Source organism: Brassica napus, chromosome C5, assembly GCF_020379485.1.
Source record: "Brassica napus cultivar Da-Ae chromosome C5, Da-Ae, whole genome shotgun sequence".
NCBI lineage: Eukaryota > Viridiplantae > Streptophyta > Magnoliopsida > Brassicales > Brassicaceae > Brassica > Brassica napus.
This window is the reverse complement of record NC_063448.1, coordinates 18,042,056-18,062,786: the sequence shown is the minus strand read 5'-3', so window position 1 is coordinate 18,062,786 and position 20,731 is coordinate 18,042,056. Positions and strand designations below refer to the sequence as shown.

The window sequence follows — 20,731 nt, the reverse complement described above, 5'->3', positions numbered from 1 at the left end:
TAACGGTAACATGTTTCGTTGTAATGTCGATGTAATGATTACGACATATTTCTCATTCCACGTACTTTCGTCGTAAACTTACATGGATTTTACGACGAAGATTATTCGTCGTAAATTTACATGGCGTTTACGACGAAAGTTGGATTTCTCATAACTGCGTTGTAAACACCATGTAAATTTACGACGAAATATTTTCGTCGTAAATCTTCGTCGTTATAGGCACATTTTCTTGTAGTGTAAACATGTAGCATGGTCCATGTTTATATGTGCTTGTTGAGAATTATCTTTTGTGAGTTAAAATTTGTAACAATATGTCATTGTCATCTATATTGTCTGATTAAAAAAAAAGTGGTCAAGCTTCTGTTTTTTTTGGGCGAGATAAAAGAATGTAATCAAGTTACTTGTGCATGTGTTGGTTGAAATTATCTATTGTGATTTGTGTGTTGAAATTTGTAACAGCAACCATTGTCATATTTATTCTCATTTAAATAACTTCATGGTTAAGCTTATATTTTTTGGCAGAGTGTAAAGAATGTAATCAAACATGTGAAATAGTTTTTTTTTTAAAAGGACTAACGTGAAGAAATAGAAGAAAGAGCATTCTAATAATTATTGTACATTAAACCGGTCAGCATAATGTACTTTGATTAAACCAACTTGCCTCCGACTCTTGTAAATTAAATGCTAGGTGGTTGGTCGAATATTAAGAGCATCATTATCCCAAAACTCCTTAAAGGATCTCTTAATTAATTTTTTTATAGTTTTTAAAGTGTAAAAGTGAGTTAAGAGACTTAGAAAAAGATTTGAACATTTAAGTGGTTTATTGCAAATCTCTTAATTATGAGTTCCTTAAAAAAAAAAATTATAAAACACCATTACAACAAACTTTACCACAATGCACAATCAAAAAACTTCAAATTGATCAATGATATTGAACTAACCACTAGCTATTGGTTTCTTTGTGGAAAAATAAACGATGAAAGCGTGTACTCGAGCAGTGTCCAGAACAAACATAGAATATGAACAATATATAATCAAAAAGGTAAACCAAAACTCAAGACTACTTATTCTAAAAAGACGTGAAACAAACCTCAGGCACAAGTCCAAGAACACCTGAAACGAAAACGAAACCGTTGGCTTTGATGGCCTGAGAGTATGGTCCTACAGCAGGTGGTGCTTTATCTGTAGACACAACTTCCTTCTTACCTGAACATTTTTAGATTCAACACTATCACACACAGACCCAAGACAACTAATAACTAGTAGTATATATATAGAGACAGATTTATAGAGATAAATGTAGGTGAAGATGAAGAAGAATAGTCTTGTAACCTGGCAAGGTCTTTGTGTTGCAGAAGCAAGACGAGTGATGGAGATGGAACTTGTGTTAGAAGCTAGAATCGCAGAACTCTTGGCTATGCCATCAAAATCCTTGAACAGCTTCTTCTTAATATCACTGATATGGACAAAGTCTCAAGGGTGTCTTGCAATGAGAAAAACAAAAATTCACTTACATATGAGAGTACAAAGGCACAAGTGAGTGCACAAGGAAACTAAAACAGGACCGAACTGGAGTTTTACGATTTGGTATCTTTGCAGACCAGCAGAATGGTGTTTTCAGTGTAATAAACTTGCCTTTAGATTTAGATTGCAAGTTTTCAGGTTGATTGGACTCATGGTTCAGATTGATCTCGTCGATCAACAGCCGGTTCTGATCCAAAATGTCTTGAACATTCACAAAGCTCTTCTGGAAACTCTGCAGCTCTTGAACATTCACAAAGCTCCATTTTTTTCCCACGAAGATCAAAATTATATTCCTGTAAAATGCAATAACATGAGTAGAAACCAGGTCAAAGGCATACAAACAAACAAAGCCAAGAAAGGGACTCCCACCAGTAATTAGACATCGAATTTTGGAGACGCATCAAACATGAGACGCATCAGATTCGGTTCAAATTTACTTTCACCAGTAATAAACTTAGATATCGGATTTCTGGATGGGGAGGATTCCATCGAACTTCTCGCTCGCACCCATCTGCTGATTTTTATTTTTTTCTAGGAAATCAAAATTAGGGCTTTTCTCGTCTGGGGAAAGAGATGAATCGATGGGTATGGCGAATTTTGAAAGTTTGGATATTGTATGAAGCACAATCTATCCATTTGCATCATGAAGCCACAAAGAGGGAGAGAATCTCGTTTGCACACATAGAGAGGTTGAGAGAGAGAAGAGAAGCAAAGCCTACACGTGTCCAGTAAAAACCGTCTCTTGTTTAGCCTGATTAAGAGACGTATGTTAGATTAATATGTGTTTTTGATTTTTTTTAAATGAAAATTAGCTTAAGAGACCCACCAAAAGACTCCGATAATGATGCTCTAATTGGTCAGTGGCATATCCCCTATATATTAATTGAAAAGCATTTAAAAAATTAGAACTTTAATTTTGTATTAATTAAAAAAAAAACCAAATCCTAGGTGACATTCTAAATGCCTTCTAAATTTCATTTCAAAGAATTCTAAAACATCTAATATAAATTATAGTTTAATCTAATGGTGTCACATTATTCCATAATTATATAACACTAGAGAAATTATAGTAACCTAAAATATAGGAAATGTGTATTCTTTACTTAAATAAAAGCTACGAAATTACCTAATATGATTTACATATATATGGAAATTAATGATTATGAATAATAAAGATTTGATAACAATTTATGCATCTTTCTTCATTTTTGCTTTAATTTATATTATTAAAAAAATTAAACAATCACATTAATCATATAATAAAAAAATTAGATTTTTTCTTATATGTTATATTTTGAATTTCTTAAAATGACTTTAAATTACAAAAATGAGAAAACCTTATATGTTATATATATTTTTTTAAAACGACTTTAAAATACAAAAATGAGGACACCTTATATGTTATATTTTTCTTATATGTTATATTTTGAATTTTTTAAAAACGACTTTAAACTACATAAATGTAAGTTTTCCTTAAATATACGACCAAAAACATAAAAATGACATTTATCAATTCAATGGTTGATTTGAAAGCTTTCAAAACCATATGGAAGATAAAAGTCAAAATAATTTAACTGTGAAAACAATACTGTTCACTTTTTTCAAGAATGTGTTCGATGGAAAAAATAAGGTTTTTATGTCATAATTTGTTTAATGTCCACTAAAGAACATTATATTAACCTAAAATATAAGAAATGTGTATTTTTTCCTTAAATAAAAGCTACATAATTACCTAATATGATTTACATATATATGACAATTAATGATTATGAATAATAAAGATTTGATAACAATTTTTACATCCTTCTTCATTTTTGTTTAATTTTATATTATTAAAAAATAAACAATCACATTAACCATATAATAAAAAATTTGATTTTTTCTTATATGTTGTATTTTGAATTTTTTAAAATGACTTTAAATTACAAAAATGAGGAAACCTTATATGTTATATTTTTTTTTTAAAAATGACTTTAAAATACAAAAATGAGAACACCTTATATATTATATTTTTCTTATATGTTAGATTTTTTCTTATATGTTATATTTTGAATTTTTTAAAACGACTTTAAATTATAAAAATGTAAGTTTTCCTTAAGTATAGGATTAAAAACATTAAAATGACATGTATCAGTTCGATGGTTGATTTGAAAGTTTTTAAAACCATATGTAAGATAAAAGTCAAAATAATTCAACTGTGAAAACAATACTGTTCACTTTTTCAAGAATGTGTTCGAGGGAAAAAATAAGGTTTTTATGTCATAATTTGTTTAATGTCCACTAGAGAACATTATATTAACCTAAAATATAAGAAGTGTGTATTATTTCCCTAAATGAAAGCTACGAAATTACCTAATATGATTTACATATACATGACAATTAATGATTATGAATAATAAAGATTTGATAACAATTTTTTCATCCTTCTTCATTTTTTTTAATTTTATATTATTAAAAAAAATAAACAATCACATTAACCGTATAATTAAAAAACCAGATTTTTTCATATATGTTATATTTTAAATTTTTTTAAATGACTTTAAATTACAAAAATAAGAAAACCTTATATGTTATATTTTTTTTAAGCGACTTTAAAATACAAAAATGAGGACACCTTATATGTTATATTTTTCTTATATGTTAGATTTTTTCTTATATGTTATATTTTGAATTTTTTAAAACGACTTTAAATTACAAAAATGTAAGTTTTCCTTAAGTATACGACTAAAAACATTAAAATGATATGTATCAATTCGATGGTTGATTTGAAAGCTTTCAAAACCATATGGAAGATAAAAGTCAAAATAATTCAACTGTGAAAACAATACTGTTCATTTTCTTAAAGAATGTGTTCGATAGAAAAAATAAGGTTTTTATGTCATAATTTGTTTAATGTCCAATCCGATCAATCCATGATGTATTAATTATAGTTTTGTTCCATTATTTTTAATAAAAATTGATCCGATCCATCGGAAAGAAATTATATAATAACAACAAAAAATATTTTATATATATAAATAAAATGATCAAATATATAAAAGAAACTATCGATAATATATACAAATAAATTCACCCTGCACAAGGCGCATGTCTTATCCTAGTGTTGTAATTATTCTAGTAGATAAAAGGTTTTAAATAGATGGAGTGAGAAGGTATGCGGAACTGACACCTCGGCATTGATAGCAATGTTACTACTTAAAAAATATTTTTCAAATAATATATAGAGGATATATACACACTGTTGAGTGCAGACATATGATATGGGTATTATTCTTTTGACTAAGATGATAGTCTATTTATTATTTTTGTATTTGTATCATTATCAAATTTATCTATCAGATTAGTTTATATGTATCTTTTTCTTAGCCTCTTTAATTGCATGGTGAATATTTTATTGTCTTTCATTTCGTACTGCAAATTTAATCATTTTGATTTGACTTGTTTGATATGAAATGATTGTAAATTTGTAATGAAAGCAATAACTTAGATGAAAGATCGCTATCGATCACGAGAAATGGTATGGTCAGAGCAAAGACTTTAAGAATGGACCATAAATTTTGGAAGTGTTACTTTCTTTCTAGTAATTATCATAGACCTCAACCAGAATTTACTAAAAACAGAATGACTAAAATGTTGTACAATTGTTTTGTTTTGAGAAGGGATAATTGTCATTAGGCCTAATTGTGATGCAAGCTGCAAAACGAATTCCAAAAGCCTAATTTGCGTCTCGTGATTGGTTTTATATGAATAAAATGAAGAGAAAATCATAAAAATAAAAATCTTCAAAATTTTCGTACCAGTATGTCTTATACTCACACAGGACTTGGTCGTGTCTATCGTAAATTTGCTTAAATCAAGACTGATTAAACAAATATGTAAATATCAAGGCAGATAAAATGAATATTGTAAGTGTTGTAGCCATATAGATTTTGTTTAGTTTGTCAAAAGTAAGTAGGTTTATCAAACTTTTGCTAAATTTTCCAAAACTTATTACAGAGTTGATCCTGAGAATTTGTCAATTTGAAGGCCGAAGACCAAAATGATAATTAAACCCTTCTTTTTTTTTTTGTTAAATGATAATTAAACACTAAACCCCACTAATTAAAAGATTTTATGTCAATCTAAAACACGAGAAAGTCGAATTGTTACATTTCCGTTAATTACAAACTTCACCACTAAACTACAAGAATATTTTATTAATTTGGCAGCAGATAAAATTAATAAATAAAAGAACCCAAGCCTAAAAGTATCTCTATATATTCGAAAGTTTTCCTTATAAATATCTTACAATTAAAAGAAAAAAAATCAAAAATAGAAGAAACTATTTTAGTGAATATATCTAAGTAATATATTCCATCGTTAAAATAATCGTTCATTTTTATTTTCACTTATTTGTGAGATATTTTTGCTTGTATTTGTGAGATATTTTTGCTTGGGTTGAGGTTGGTGTTGTAAGGCATGTCAAAATATAGTACAAGTATGTGTAGAGTTGTCTTTTTTTTTTTTTTTTTTGATAAAGGGCTTGCTGTGTAGAGTTGTCTTTTGGGACACTTCTAATTTTAGAATTACACTTAGCTTTCTTTTTGTCCTTTTTAGAATTAGGAAGATCTTTTTAAGAAAATTATCATCAAAACTGTTATGAAAAAAAAATTGTGGCAAAAATCAGTTCACAAGCATAATAATATAGTAAAGTCGAAATTAAAGTTTTTTTATAACAAAGTATTGAGACAATGCCTAAATAATTTTATGTGGAATAATACTAACGAATAGTCTAATTTTGGATTTTCTAATTTTAGCAACTTAGTTCCTAACTGGAAATTAAGTTACTTAAGTCAAATATATGGGATTTGGGTTATATATACGAACAACTTTTCCAAAGGCCGACAAATAAATTATGTAAGGCAACATGTTTTGCTTTTGTATTACTTTTTCTCATCTTAGAGCAACACCAAACTGAAAGAACTGTCTTTGTTTGTGTCTTTGTTTGTTTCATGTTTACCACTTTCATTGTACCATTTTTTTATCTTTACCACTATTAAAGAGATATTTTCAAAAATACATTTTTCATTAAATGGCAAGATTTTTATACCTTTGTTCTTTATATATATACTAAAGTAGGCCCGCCCTACAGGCGGGGTATATTTTACTTGTGATTTCGGTTATTATTTTTTGTATGATTTGATGGTTTGTTTTAAATTTAAATTTGCAGGAAATGTGTATAATAGTGTTTATTGGCTAATATGACATTTTAAGTGATGAAGAATATTATATCTGTTTTAGTTAATGCTTAATGTTTGCATGTATTAGCTTATTGGCTATTGTGTTTATTAGCTTGTATTAGCTAATATGTTTATTGGCTAATGTTTGATGAACATATTAGTTTGTATTAGCATGATACGATTTTAATGATTGAAATGGTATACATTTATTAAATGGTTGTTGAAAAAAAATTATTTGAGTTTTTATTGTTGTGGTTAGGTTCAGTAAAATTTTATTATTCAGTTTCAGTGTATTATTAGTGATTGTATGAACAATAGATTTTAAAAGATTCAGTCGAAGAATAGTAATTGACTCGTTTTTGTTTTGGTTGATATACTAAGATCAGACTGTGATGATCGTGTAGCTGACCTCGTGAGGAAAAAATATTAGGTCTGTTCACCAACCTCTATACCGGTCATCATCTCAGCTTCCAGAATCCTGTTACCAAGTCCAGTGACCATCATTCTCGTACCATTGCATAGACCATGCGTCTGGTTTAGGTTGCTCACCATCATCACCGGAGCTCCTATTTTCATGTGTATTTGATTGCTCATACAAAATTGTTTACATATTTCATACAATAATTGTAACTGTTGTGGCAAAATTTAGGCACATGATTTAGAATCAGCCCATGATTTTAAGAGCCATGTTATTAAAGTCTAGTATATTTATCTGACCGATTGTAGCCCGTTGTCTGAATACGACCACTAATAAAACAACTTTCTTTTTATTTTGGTCAAAGATAAAAGTTTTTTTATAACAGGAAAATAGATAAGTTGTTTGAATTAAACATAGAGTAAAAAGTCAAAAGCAGATAAGACGAATATGTAAAATGGAAAAGTTTATGCATAAGCATTATTTTAATTGATAGCACTTCGAACATTTATCTTCTCAACCTAAGCCAATAGAGCCTTCTTGACGTCTTGCGAAGTTGGGTCATCCATCTCGGTCGGCACACTACCAATTGGTTCCGTAGCATCAACGAAAGCTGCTTCACCACTGCTCCCTCCAGACTCGACCTTAGCAGGAATCCGCTTCGCCCGGGATTTGATATATTGTCAAGTATATTTTTAAAGTTTTTTTTTTTGATTTTACGAAGTTGTGTTGATTTCTTATTTGGACCAATTTTTCATAAGATTCTTTTGTAATTGGAGTAATTTCAAATTTGCGTTGTAGAAACTGTGGGATATGATATTTTTTTCTTCGTACAATGGTGGTGTGGGTCTTATTGTATTAGTCCAAACTTTAAAATATCAAGTTTTAAATTTTTAATGCCTAAGTTGTAATTCGGCAAGGGTATTTGTTAAAGTTCATATTTTGATTTTTGAATTAATACCCTAGCCATGACCTAACTTATTTTAAATTAAAAGAGTTAATTAATTGTATGTGTTGCTTCATTCCTATTTTTTTTTTCAACTGAAGAGGGAAGAAACATACCAAACAGTGTAAAATTCATATATTAAGGAAAAGAATACAAAAGATTATCGTTATATAGTGACATTATTCAACAACATAATACAAAATATTGAATAATCTGAAAAGGTACAAATGAGCTAAGTAGACATTTTCTACACTGAAATTCAGAGAGACATAAGGAATAAACCAAAAGTTCTTAAATTAATATGTTCAACTACGATTGATTAATGAAATAAAAAAAACTTCTACAGCAGTTATATAACCAAATATGAAATTCCCATCTTCGTGCTCACCAGTAAAAGAAAACAATTTACAATAACTGAGCTGTCTTAAACTTATAATTCTTTCTCTTCCTTTACATATGTATGACATTGATGTTGTTTTTCTTCTTAGCTTCTCTTAAGCTAGGATGATGGAAGGGAGGTGAGGGATGAAAATGGCTGCTGGAGAGGATCAGATGCAAGGATCTTCTCGGATGGAAGAGAAGTTTTGTGTTTCTGTTCGTTTGAAACCACTGAATGTGAAAGAAGGGATAAGGAATGACAGACCCCATGTAACTCCCATCTGAGCAACCAGTACAACCTTAGCTAGAAGGGTTTTCTAATACATGGCTATAGAGCTGCTTGGCAAAGTAACATATGAGTTATTGAACTGTAGGAAGTCTTCTAACATTCATATACACTTGCAATTGAAACAGTGATGAAATAGGATATTTCAGAGAATCAATAAACAATGAACCATACCTAGACAATATTTTCAGAGATCCTCACCCTCTAAAAAACACCCAGCAGTGTGTCGCTAGCCAAACTCTTTTTAGAAGGCTTCCACTAGGCCTGTGACTCCTCCCAACAAAATTATAGTGCCAGGTTCAGTGCATTTAATTCAAGATCAACCCACTTACAATATCATACTTGCCAAAAACATTGATAACTTACGCTTGGAAAAATTTCCAATCTTGAATTCTTGACCCAGCCAACTGAAGCAAGAGCCTGAAATGGAGAAACTTTGTTTTAGAATTTTTATGAATAAAGCAAACAATCGAATATAATTACAAAAACCACTTTTTGGTTTTGAATCCCTAGCACCACCATCATTGACCTGTGCCTTACTTGTGCTTGCATCATTGACCGTCCGTTGAAATTAAGCTTCCCATTTGTCGGCTAGCCAAGCTACCTAAATGCACTACCATTCTCATATTTATCAAGAGCAGAAAAACTGGTCACTCCTTATCTCTGCACGAATATAACCAATGTAAGCAAATGTAACAAAAGAAAGTGCAACACTTGAACATAAGACAGCCCACATTGATTCAGTAGTCTGAAGTAAAACGTAATACCGCTATACTGAGAACTCCTTGAACGTGGTCAACACCGGAAATTATTCATTCGCTTCACCACAGCAGCGACTTTACCCCCGATGATCCGGTCGATCCGGTCGTTCCATCCGACTGACAAAACTTTAGACCAAGCCTGTGAGTCTCAGGAAAGCCTAAGCCGGCACCACCACGACCATCTCCAACACAGTTGTCGTCGGCGCTAGATTCCATATCCGGGAAGAACTGATGGGTGATCTGTTTAATCGACCAAGAATAACAAAACTCTTTATATTCTTCTTCTTACCTGAATTGTAGCAGTAGGGGGCATGCCCAGCTTCGAGCAACTGATCTAATTCTTATGGATCTAATTCTTATGGCGGTTGTTTAATTTGAAAATTCCTTTTTTGTTCTTTAGTATCTTCACACGTGAATTTACCATTTCCAGAGCTCTTCTGCTGCATAAGAAAATCAGTGAATCAAAACCCAGGAAAAAGATAAAACTAAAAATTGCAAACCGATGATACAATAAGACTGCAAACTCAATAAAACTATATATTCAGTGAGAAGCAAGAAACCAAACCAAACATGACGCAAATATTGTCGTGAGAAACCAGATGGCATTGTCCTGAGGATATCTCCACTTAGACCAATACTGTTTCAAGACGCAAGCTTTGGTTTGAGTCAAAGATGGCTGCGAGTACTGAGTTTGGAAGTAGAGATCTTTCGATCCTGGTGGTGGAGCATTGAGCTCTTTGGTGAGTTCCTGGTTTCTCATGAAATAGACATCGATGGTCAGGTTTGGACAGTGTAAGTAACACTCTGGTCTAATAATAATAGTAACGTTCTTATTTAACATACCTCCGATAAAGAGAGGAGTTGGTGAATAGCTGAGCAAAGTGCACACTCATTTGTGACTCTATTGAAAGAGTACTGACGTCAAGCATCCACGTTGCATGATTGTATCTGTCCTTGATCTTGGAATCCCTTCAACAACCTGCAGAATAAGGCTTTTAGTTTGATTATTCCAAAGTCTCCAATGCATATAACCAAGAGAAGACAAAGACAGATGATTCACCTCAAAGTATTCAAGTTTTTGTGACTGATGTTGTAGAATTCCGGTATCTATAATTTGGCCGCCACGTTTCATCAACATAAGCTGCATTAAACAAATGTTAGTTTCATTCTGCAAAAGCGAGACATAGATTTTGAGGCAAAACTATAAATTAACTTATGAATAAACAAAAGGACCAAAAAATGTTGGGAAAATTGCCAAAAGAGAACAAGAAAACAACATAGTTGTCCCTATGGTATAAATCCATCATTAAATTGTCCCTTTAGTATAAAATTTTCCAAAATTCCAAAACTAACCTTGAATTAATCTAATTAAACATAATTTAATTGTGTTTGTTTCATGTGCTAAGTAATTTTTTTTTTTTTAAAAACGTGTTACAAAGATATATTAAAAAAGTTAAAACAAAAAGGGAACAAAACACGTAACCCTAATTTCTTGTTGGTTTCTCCGCCTCTCTCTCAAGAAAAACAATCGAGACTTTGAAAATGGCGATCCTGTGTAATAACCGGTGAATTCAACGGCGAAATCAAGCTTCTCCGCCTCTCTGCTGCTCGCTGCTTCTCTCTGTTTGCCTCCACCTCTGAACTAATTTCGTTTTTGTTTCACCGCCTCTCTCTGATGGCCAAAAAATTGAGACTTTGAAGATGGCGATCTTGTGGACGAACCAGTGAAATCAAAGGCAAAATCGAGCTTATCCGCCTCTCTGCCTCTCCGCTTCTCGGCGCTTCTCTCTGATTCTCTTCACCTCTCCGCTACTCTCCGCCTCTCTGCTTCTCGTCGCTTCTCTCCATTTCTCTCCACCTTTCGGCTTCTCTCCCCTTCTCCGCCTCTCTCATCCGGCTATCTGGTCTCAATTTGTGAACGGTTTGTTTCTTTGATTTGTCTTAGTCTTTGTTTCATTATTAAGTTTGTTACTTTGACTTGGATCAATATTTGTTTGCTTGTCTGAATTGACTTTTTGATTATGTGAACCGATTTTGGTGAACAATGTTAGTGTTTGTGTTTGTCTTTATGAGTGTTACGATACTGATTTCGCTGAACAAAGTTTGTGTGTATTTGACTGTTAATTGTCTTAATTTGCTGATTTGATTGCGAGATGGAGATTGACTTGTCTTATTTGATTAATCGATCTACTGTGTTTCTAAATTTAAATTTGATTAGACAATGGTGTTTTGCTTTTGATTATTATCTTGTGTTTGGCTCAGTTTCACTCTGGCTCAGTTTCACTCTTACGCTTGTTTCGGGCGTTTGCATGTTTATGATATTGCTGTTAACAACCATGTGTTTTATTATCTTTTGTAGATATGGAGCTGGAGCTACCTAAACGATTATATGCAGAGGGTTCAGAACCTCGGGTTAAGAAGATCAACAACAGTTGCCGCATGGAACTTATCAGAGATCTGAAGAAAGCTATGTGTGCAGAGTACGATGATGTGAAGAGAGATCCTGTTTTCACACATATCATGGCTATTGCCGAAAATGATCTCAAGTTCTCTGGGAAACTAGTGGATAGCTTCATATGTAGACAGCTGATTACCTCAAAGCTGCATGAGAAGTGGTTTGTTTTTGCGAGGACGCCTCTCCGGTTTTCGCTTCAGGAGTACCATGCTGTGACAGGCCTCAAGATTACACGGGAAACTAACAGTGACGTAGTGAAATGGAAAAACGACGGGGGTTTTTGGAGTAACCTACTGCACACAGGTGGTAAGATCACCTTGCAGTCGATCAGAAAGGTTCATCTACAAGAAGTTCACACTTGGACGCGGCTTGATAGGATGAGGTTGATCTACTTGTGTGTAATAGTGGGTGTGGTGATGGGGAGAGATGAGAAGGTGTCCATCCCTCATATGTACATCAAGTTGGTGATGGATTTTGACAAGGTTCGGAAGTTCCATTGGGGTCTTCACTCGTATGATTTCCTGTTGAGTTCGATTGAGAAGGCAATGAAGAAGTTGGGTAAGAAGGAGAGCTACATTTTCGAGGGTTTCTCCTATGCTCTCCAGATTTGGATTATGGAGGCAATTCCTGATTTTGGAGAAATATTAGGCAGAAGAGTCTCAGACAGCTTCAAAGGTCCAAGGTGTGGCAATTGGAAAGGAGTTGCAAAAGTTTCTTATGAAGACATCATTGAGCTCGAGGACTCCTTAACTAAGAAGGTAACATTCTCTCTGTTTTTTTCTTTTATATGGTTGTTGTATATATTTTGTTTGGATTTTCATGTTTTAACTGTTTGCAGGATAACTTCTTCTCGGTCATATCAGTGACTGGTAATGGTGATGTGTTTCTAGATGCTCAGTACACAAGGGAGGGTGAGATGGAAGATGAACGAGTGGACCTTGTTTTGGGGAGGATCAGGAACAAGTATGATTGGAGCAACACAGACTGGCCAGTTTTAGACCCTGAAGAGTCTAAAATGGAGGAACCCGACAGCCATGATAGAGGGTCAGAAGCTGATAAGATCGTGGATCATACGGATGTTGTAGCAGACGAGGAGAACTCTTCGGTTAAGGTCGCAGGAAAAGGCAAGAGAAAGTTTCTTGATGAAGGAGCAGAGACAAGAAAGAAGAAGGTGCTGTGTAAGCGATCAGCAGAAAAGTTTCTGACTTTTGGTCCTGAAACTATGAGTTTCATTGAGGGTCTTATCCGCACATCTGTCACTTCATTGGGAGATGTGCTCAGTATGCAAATGGCGAATATGGAGAGGGTGTTTACAGAGAGGATGGGAAAGATGGAGATTGAGGTTTCACAGCTCAAGGACGCAATCAGTTTGACTGGTGAAGGAAGCTATCCTAGTAAGAAAGAAACTGAAGAAGCTCCACTAAACAGCAAAGCCAAGGAAGCTCCACCTAAGAGCAAAGGCGCTCAAGCTCCACCTAAGAGCAAAGGCGCTCAAGCTCAACCTAAGCGCAAAGGCGATCAACCTACTCCAACAAAAAAGGTACTACCTAAGAGAAAGTGTAGAACTTGATGAACCTGGAACTAGGATGCTTGAGTTAGGGTGCTGGAGCTAGGCTTATGGAACTTTATATTGACTGTGTAATATTATGTAATATGGAATGTGAAACTTTGTGTAATAGGTTTCTAAAGTGTAATATGTTTGAATGTTTGTGTATTAAACTCTATGAATGTAATGCTTTGTTTGTGTTATGAATAAATGGCTTCTTCTTATATGCAATGTTTTAAATTTTAATGAATAGGACGGGAAAAAGATTGCTACAGAAACTAATGATTTTGATTTTGGATTGAGTACACAAGACTTGCGGGACCTGTCCCAAGCTACATTTGTTGACGGTTTTGATCTGTCTCAAGTGAAAGTTGAGACGTTAAGTAAATCGAAACCGTTTAACATGGCTCCACTGCAGTGGAATGATGAGGAAATGGATCGAACCAAAGAAGACTCGCCAGATGCCGCGTTGGTGTTTTTCCGTGAAGAGGATTGGGAAAAAGTTAGAACTTGGTCAACTTCCTCCACGTAAGTACTCTATTCTCATTCATCTGACATGTATTAATACATTTAAAATAAACTAATGAATGTTTTACAATTTTATCATTGTATTTGGTTTCAGACCTATACGGATTGGACCTGCCACTTTAGATTTTGAGATTGCTAATCGTCTTATGGATAAATCTGAGTGGTTAAATAGCTTGGTAAACCTTAGAGACTATTTGCTTCCATATGTGTCTTTTAAATACATTGTGTGTGCTAAGATTTTCAAAATATGCAGGAGATTGACGCTGCAATGTACGTATTCCGGGAGAGAACATCTTTGAAACGATGGAGACCTCATCGTGTCGCCTTCATGACTGTCGTCTTCAGCAATATGATTAAAAAAGAGTATGGTCATTTAGAAGCTCAGGGTAGAAAGAGCTACATGCTTCATAATTTGCTACTGCAGTTCGGTAAAGGAGTCCTTCCACCACATGGCAGGACACATGAGATATGGAATATAGATGTGGATCGCCTGTATGTCCCTGTTCATGTCAGTGGGAATCATTGGATCGCCTTGTGCATCAGTTTCGTGACGAGGAGCATTGAAGTGTTCGACTGCTCGGGTAAGAAAAGGTACAAGGAGGTGGATGGGTTCGCAAACCTTATTCCGCGTATTGTCAAGGCAGTTCAGCCTATGAGACACCAGAAGGATTTCGCAGTCGGTGCATATACTGTTTCCTATGTCCCCGTTGGGAATCTGAATAAAAGTGCATGCGACTGTGGCGTCTATGCAGTGAAGTTCATTGAGTGTCATGCGCTTGGATTGGAGTTGTCGTTGTTGCATGATGGTAACATTATCGAAGCTCGCCACAGGATTCTATGGGATCTTTGGGAAGCAGCTAATGATCCGGAATTGATTGATAGGATGTCAAAGTATCAATCCCCGGAGTGTCTCTCTTCGACTGTAGAAGAGATTTTGTGAGACTGCTTGGTTTCAAGTTCTAATGTAATGAACAAGATTGCTTAATCTGATGTATAACTTCTAGATTTTATTATCATTTTTAGGAACAAGACTGCTTAGTTTATTGTATAACTTCTAGTGTTTAATTATGATTTTTAGGATTGACTCTTGTAATCAAATGTACATCTTGTGGTTTTGTTATTAAGAGTTTTTAGCTGAAGAATGCTAGAATTTAACACTGTTTTAAATTAGAACCTTAAGCTAAACCCTAAACATGCCCTAACCGAAACACAAAACCCGGAACAAGACCACAGTCAAACCTAACCTAAACCCTAAACATACCCTAAACGAAACAAAAACCCATAACAAGACCACAGTCAAACCTAACCTAAACCCTAAACATACCCTAAACGAAACAAAAACCCATAACAAGACCACAGTCAAACCTAACCTAAACCCTAAACATACCCTAAACGAAACAAAAACCCGGAACAAGACCACAAGAACATTTAGAATAATTGTTTTACTAGATCATCCCGTAGGAGTAAATAAATCGAATCAAATGTAATACACTTAACTTGGCTTCTTGCAAACCAGACTTTTGATCCAACTCAACAATCAAACCCGACCAGAACTAGATCCACAATAAACCTAAAACCCGACATATATAACACCAACTCAGCAACCAAACCCGACTTTTCCCATTTTTTTCTGTTCTTCTTTTTCGTCAATCTCCTTTTTCTCTCTGAAGCAGTTTCTCACACACATGAATACTTCAAGGCGACATTCATACGGGGTGCCATCTAGGTGCTGGTGCGGGAAAGGGGTTGTGATATTCTACTCGAGAACTGATGACAATCCTTACCGACGGTTCTATAGATGTGAAATAGGGGCACAGGTTCATAGTCTTGATTTGTTTTTCGATTCAATTACCGATTTGTTATGTTCCTTTTTTGTCTGATTCGATTTTCGATTGTGTAGGATAAACATCATGTTTTTTCATTCCATTTTACTTCTCCTAATTTGATTTTCGTTTCTATGTAGCGAAAGAAGGAAAATCATTTATTTAAGTGGGTTGATGACGCCTTGCTTGATGAGATTCGAAGGGTAGAGGCTGAGCAAGGGAGAATTGTAGAAGAGATTGAAGATCTGAAAAGTAGTATCACACAGAGAATAGAAGAAGAAGTTAGGAAGCAGAAAAATTCACTCGAATTAGGTTGCTTAGGAAGCATTCTATGGCTTTTTGGAAGATTAAGAAGCCAAGAATGAGTGAAATCAGTCTACTGGTTCTAAGTATCTTCTTGTTAGTGTGTTTTTTTCATTTTTACCAGTCATTTGGTTCTTAGTATTGGCTTCAATAAGTGTTTTGTTGCAACAATATTTGTGTCGACTTTACCAGTCAAATGGTTCTTATATTTTGTGCTCAGTGATCTGTTCTTACAATCCACCTTTTTTGTTGAAAAATCAGACATCAGCTATTGTCAAACAAACTTAAACTCGAACTCAAAAGCATAGCTGAACATAACTAAACAAACAGAGAGATAGAGAAGTGAAGTGAAAATAATACCAATGTATAACAATGAAACTGATAAAATAACCATACAAGAATTATCCAAAGTATCCAAAGTTAAACAAAGTTGATTATTTTTAGAAGAAAAAACCATACGAGACAAGGCAATACTGCACTTTCAAACACCACAACTTGCATACTTGAACAGACCAACCTGTAACAGAAAAATAAATACCTGAAACACAATTAAATCGAGATTGAAAAACATATAAACGAACTGGCTATATAAGCTGACCCTTACCATATGTGACTGACTATATTGGTATTTTACAAGTTGCTCTGTTGTGCCCACTAATACCACATCTACTACACTTGCGAAGCTGCCTCTTTTGTGATGTTTGCGATGACCGAAGTTTATCTTCAACAGTTTCATATCTCCGTTTTCTATTCCTTCCAACTGATTTTCTTGACTCTGGTGGTAGCACATTGTCCACGACAACATCTTCTGGCATGGACCAAGCATCCTCAGGAACAGCAATAGGATTGATGCTTTCATGATAAGCTTCTCGCCAAGCTTCTGTAGTGTAAAATAAATCAGTTAATGTGTGTGGCTGTCTGCCAACATGAAACCCAGCTTTAATTGCGTGCCGACAAGGTATCTTCATCAGGTTGTACTTCCCACATGAGCAAGTACGTCTATCCAAATCAACTAAGCAGTCGATTTTATCACCTCTAACAAGCAAGCGACCATCGCTGACAGGGTAAACTGCAAATCTTTTGCCTTTCTCGGTTCTCCTTTCAATCTTTTTCTCCACATCTTCGGTAAGAGGATGATTATGCTTTGAAATCTTTTTCTTACGGTTATAAAACCACCGAGTCAGCATTTCTCTGATACTGTCCAACAAGGGAATGATTGGATACTCTCTCGGCGAACGCAAAGCAGAGTTGATGGATTCGGCAGGGTTTGTTGTCCTTATGTCATATCTATATCCAGAGAATTGACATCTTGCCCACTTTTGGACTTCAGCATCCCTTAGGTATTTTCCAATTGCCGGACTGATATTACACACATTAGCAAATATCTTTTCAAACTCAGCAACTCTATAAACCTTGGACGCCTTTGCAACCAACCCAACAAGTCCTTTCCCATGGTAATATGTTACCACATTATTCAACAAATGATGAATGCAAATACCATGTTTAGCTGTTGGATACACAGTCTCAAGCGCCTTAGCAATGGCCGCATGTCTATCCGAAATGAAAGCCAAATGATGATCATCAGCAATGACACTATTTAGTTGTCTCATAAACCATTCCCAAGAATTTTCATTCTCTGAGTCGACTACTCCGAATGCAAGAGGATACAAATTAGAATTTCCGTCTACAGCAGTTGCAACCAATAGAACTCCTTTGTATTTGTTCTTCAGAAAAGTGCCATCAACCACAATAACCCTCCTTATGACTCTGTTAAATCCTCGTAGCGATTGCCCAAATGCAATAAACAGGTACCGAAATCTCCCTTTGCTGTCAATCTCATACGATGAATGTGTTCCCGGATTAGCCTCTCTGAGCATGTGCAAGTATTTCGGTATTTTTCCATAACTTCTCTCTGGTATACCTCTAACAGCATTAACCGCATATTCACGAGCATCCCATGCTAAAGATTTCGTGATCTCACAGCCATGATCCATAAGCATAATCTGTATTATATCATTGCATTTCGGCCCTTCCTTAACCCCTTCATACCTATGCATAATCAGACTGCCTATAGTTTTGGCCGAAGCAGTCCTACCCGGTTTGGTTTTGTTTGAAGGTGCACATGTATGTTCACCGACATACTTTTTGATAATGAAATATTCAGAATCCTGCAAACACTCTGCTCGAACACACCAATTGCATGCATTATCCTCACATCTAACGTACCAAAGTTGTCTATCCGTTTTGATAACCTCATAGTGAAAGTTATGCTTCATTGCACATATCTCAAAAGTCGCCTTCAGCAAAGTTTTGTTCTCAAACAATTGTCCCTTCTTAACAACATTGAGCACAGAAAACTTTGACATCTTATGTACGTCCTCTTTGGCCGAGATCATGGTATCGGCATGATAGGCATCCTCATCAACTTCGACTCTTCTAATCTTTTCTTTCTTTTCCTCGCACTGCCTCTCAACAAACACAGGAGCTGGTTCATTCCCCCTATCAACCGAGTTTCCCTCCTCTTGAGCAGTAGTTGAATCAGCTGGCGACTTGTTAAGATCAAAGTCTGGTTCATTCAGATTCTCAACTTTGGCTTTAGATGTTACACACAATCGAGTAGAAACACACTTTTGAACAAAACAAACAAAATTCTGAAGCTGTCGATCATTTGCAATGATCACAGGCGGACAAGTTGATGTATTGATCAACTCATTAGGTAGATAACTCAACTCCAAATCGGGTAAGCTATCTTCTTCCATATCAAAATCTTCCAAAACCATTCTTTTAAAATCCTCTAAGGTAGAAGTTGATTCCAATAACAGTAGCCTAGCCCCTCTCTCATCAGCCGTAAAAACCCATCCCGTGGTTGCTCCAAACTCCCAAACACCACATGTTGTATAGATATGCATCATAGAACAAGAGTTTGTAAAAATCACAAGACAAACTATAGAGAAATCATTGGAAAATCATAGATTGGTGAAGAAGAACATTCAAAATCGATTTTTTTTTTAATTTTTCACGAACCAAATCAATGAAAACACGTTTTAGGAAGTTAGAATATTTTGAGAATATTTTAAAAACTGCAACTTCCTTAATTTTCGAAAATTCAGTTTTTTTATCCGTAGAAGGCACCTTCTACACTGTGTAGAACATAACAAAATTCCAGAATGTAATTTCTACACTATGTGGACGTTCGTATATGTTTTAGATTTTGCATTCCTGATAACTTAGAATACTCAATAAAAGTAGAAACAGTTTTCTGAATAAAAGTAGCGATCATTACAAATAGTAGAATACGTATTCCCCATATTTAGAATTATAGTAAAAAGTAGTTTGTACGTTCTAAAACAAGTAGATGGATGTGTTCATTCTAGAATTCATTTTCTACTTACCCGTTTTGTGTAGAAACAGAATTCTACTTTTAGTAGAACGTAATTTAAAAATATTATTTATTATGTTTTTTAACCCAAAAAAAAAATATGTGTTTGTGTAAATGGGTGTTTTATTAATTGTTTATATTTTTAATAATTTTTCTGATTCATATAACTATTTATTTCATTAATTTTAACATATGGAAAGGGTAAAACGGAGAAAAAATGGACAAAAAAAGATTTATACCATAGGGACAACTATGCTGTTTTCTTGTTCTCTTTTGGCAATTTTCCCAAAAAATGTTTAGGTTTAGGATCTGACCATATCGGATGGAGTTAAACCATTTATATAGCTTAGCCTTGACAGACATTCTTCTTTTAATCCTATACTAGATTTCGACCCGCGCAACCGCGCAGATTTTTGTTTTCATTTATTTTTATATAAATATTTTGTTTTCAATTCTAAATTGGTATTTATTATAATATATATGTGTCTATAAATTTTTAAAACATAATAAGTTTACTGTATATTTTTTCATTGAATAGATTGTTTCAAACTTTCACATGTATTTGTATCTTCTTCTATATATATATTTTCGGTTATTATTTCATTATTACAATCATAACTATATATATAAAGATTAATAAAATATTGTTTTATTGTCATATTCAAAGATATTGTAACATTTCACAAATTTAGAAAGTTTTAAAAGAATTAAATTTTTCGCTTCATAGATTTATATTATCGAGTAAATAATTAAATATTTAGTTTTTGTTTAATTTTTAAAATAAACTATATAGTTTAAAATTTGTTTTCATTGGTTTAAGGTAGTAAAGATTAATCATTGTTAGATAATATGATTTTTGTTATTTAAATTTTTTTTTTTATAATTTTAAAAGTTAACATCGACAAATATATTAATATTTAGCATATAGAGGTATAGTATTACAACATTAAATTATATCTATTTAATTTATATTATCTATAAGTCCAATGGATCATCTATTGTTTAAATCCAATTATTAATAGCCCAATAAATATTTCTTGTAGGCCCAAAATTAAAATGATAAGATTAGATATTAAATGTAACATGATTTTCTGGGAATAGGTCCATTAGGTCCAATTTTTAAAAAATCACACATGAATCAAGGTTGTGACTTCTATTTTAATATATA

General features: G+C 33.7%; 2 protein-coding genes and 2 long non-coding RNA genes across 4 annotated transcripts; 1 reads left to right on the top strand and 3 right to left on the bottom strand.

Moving 5' to 3' along the window:
* Positions 1-908: 908 nt before the first annotated feature.
* Positions 909-2,270, bottom strand: LOC106397435. The gene is made up of 3 exons (XR_001279720.3): positions 1,894-2,270; positions 1,333-1,817; positions 909-1,206 (listed from the first exon to the last, which is right to left on the bottom strand). It is a non-coding gene; the product is annotated as an uncharacterized LOC106397435 (long non-coding RNA).
* Positions 2,271-8,406: 6,136 nt separating this feature from the next.
* On the bottom strand, positions 8,407-10,546 carry LOC111206294. Its single transcript, XR_002658493.2, has 6 exons — positions 10,373-10,546; positions 9,536-10,277; positions 9,309-9,431; positions 9,135-9,188; positions 8,943-9,032; positions 8,407-8,818 (listed from the first exon to the last, which is right to left on the bottom strand). It is a non-coding gene; the product is annotated as an uncharacterized LOC111206294 (long non-coding RNA).
* A 365-nt stretch (positions 10,547-10,911) lies between these two features.
* On the top strand, positions 10,912-15,178 carry LOC111206528. The gene is made up of 6 exons (XM_022703612.2): positions 10,912-11,450; positions 11,889-12,742; positions 12,823-13,524; positions 13,784-14,058; positions 14,153-14,234; positions 14,312-15,178. Exons 2-6 carry the CDS (start codon positions 11,891-11,893, stop codon positions 14,996-14,998), a joined length of 2,598 nt encoding a protein of 865 aa, XP_022559333.2. The 5' UTR covers positions 10,912-11,450; positions 11,889-11,890; the 3' UTR covers positions 14,999-15,178.
* A 1,623-nt stretch (positions 15,179-16,801) lies between these two features.
* LOC125587126 lies at positions 16,802-19,093 on the bottom strand. Its single transcript, XM_048757281.1, has one exon. The coding sequence runs from the start codon at positions 19,091-19,093 to the stop codon at positions 16,802-16,804; it is 2,292 nt and encodes a 763-aa protein (XP_048613238.1).
* Positions 19,094-20,731: the final 1,638 nt, after the last annotated feature.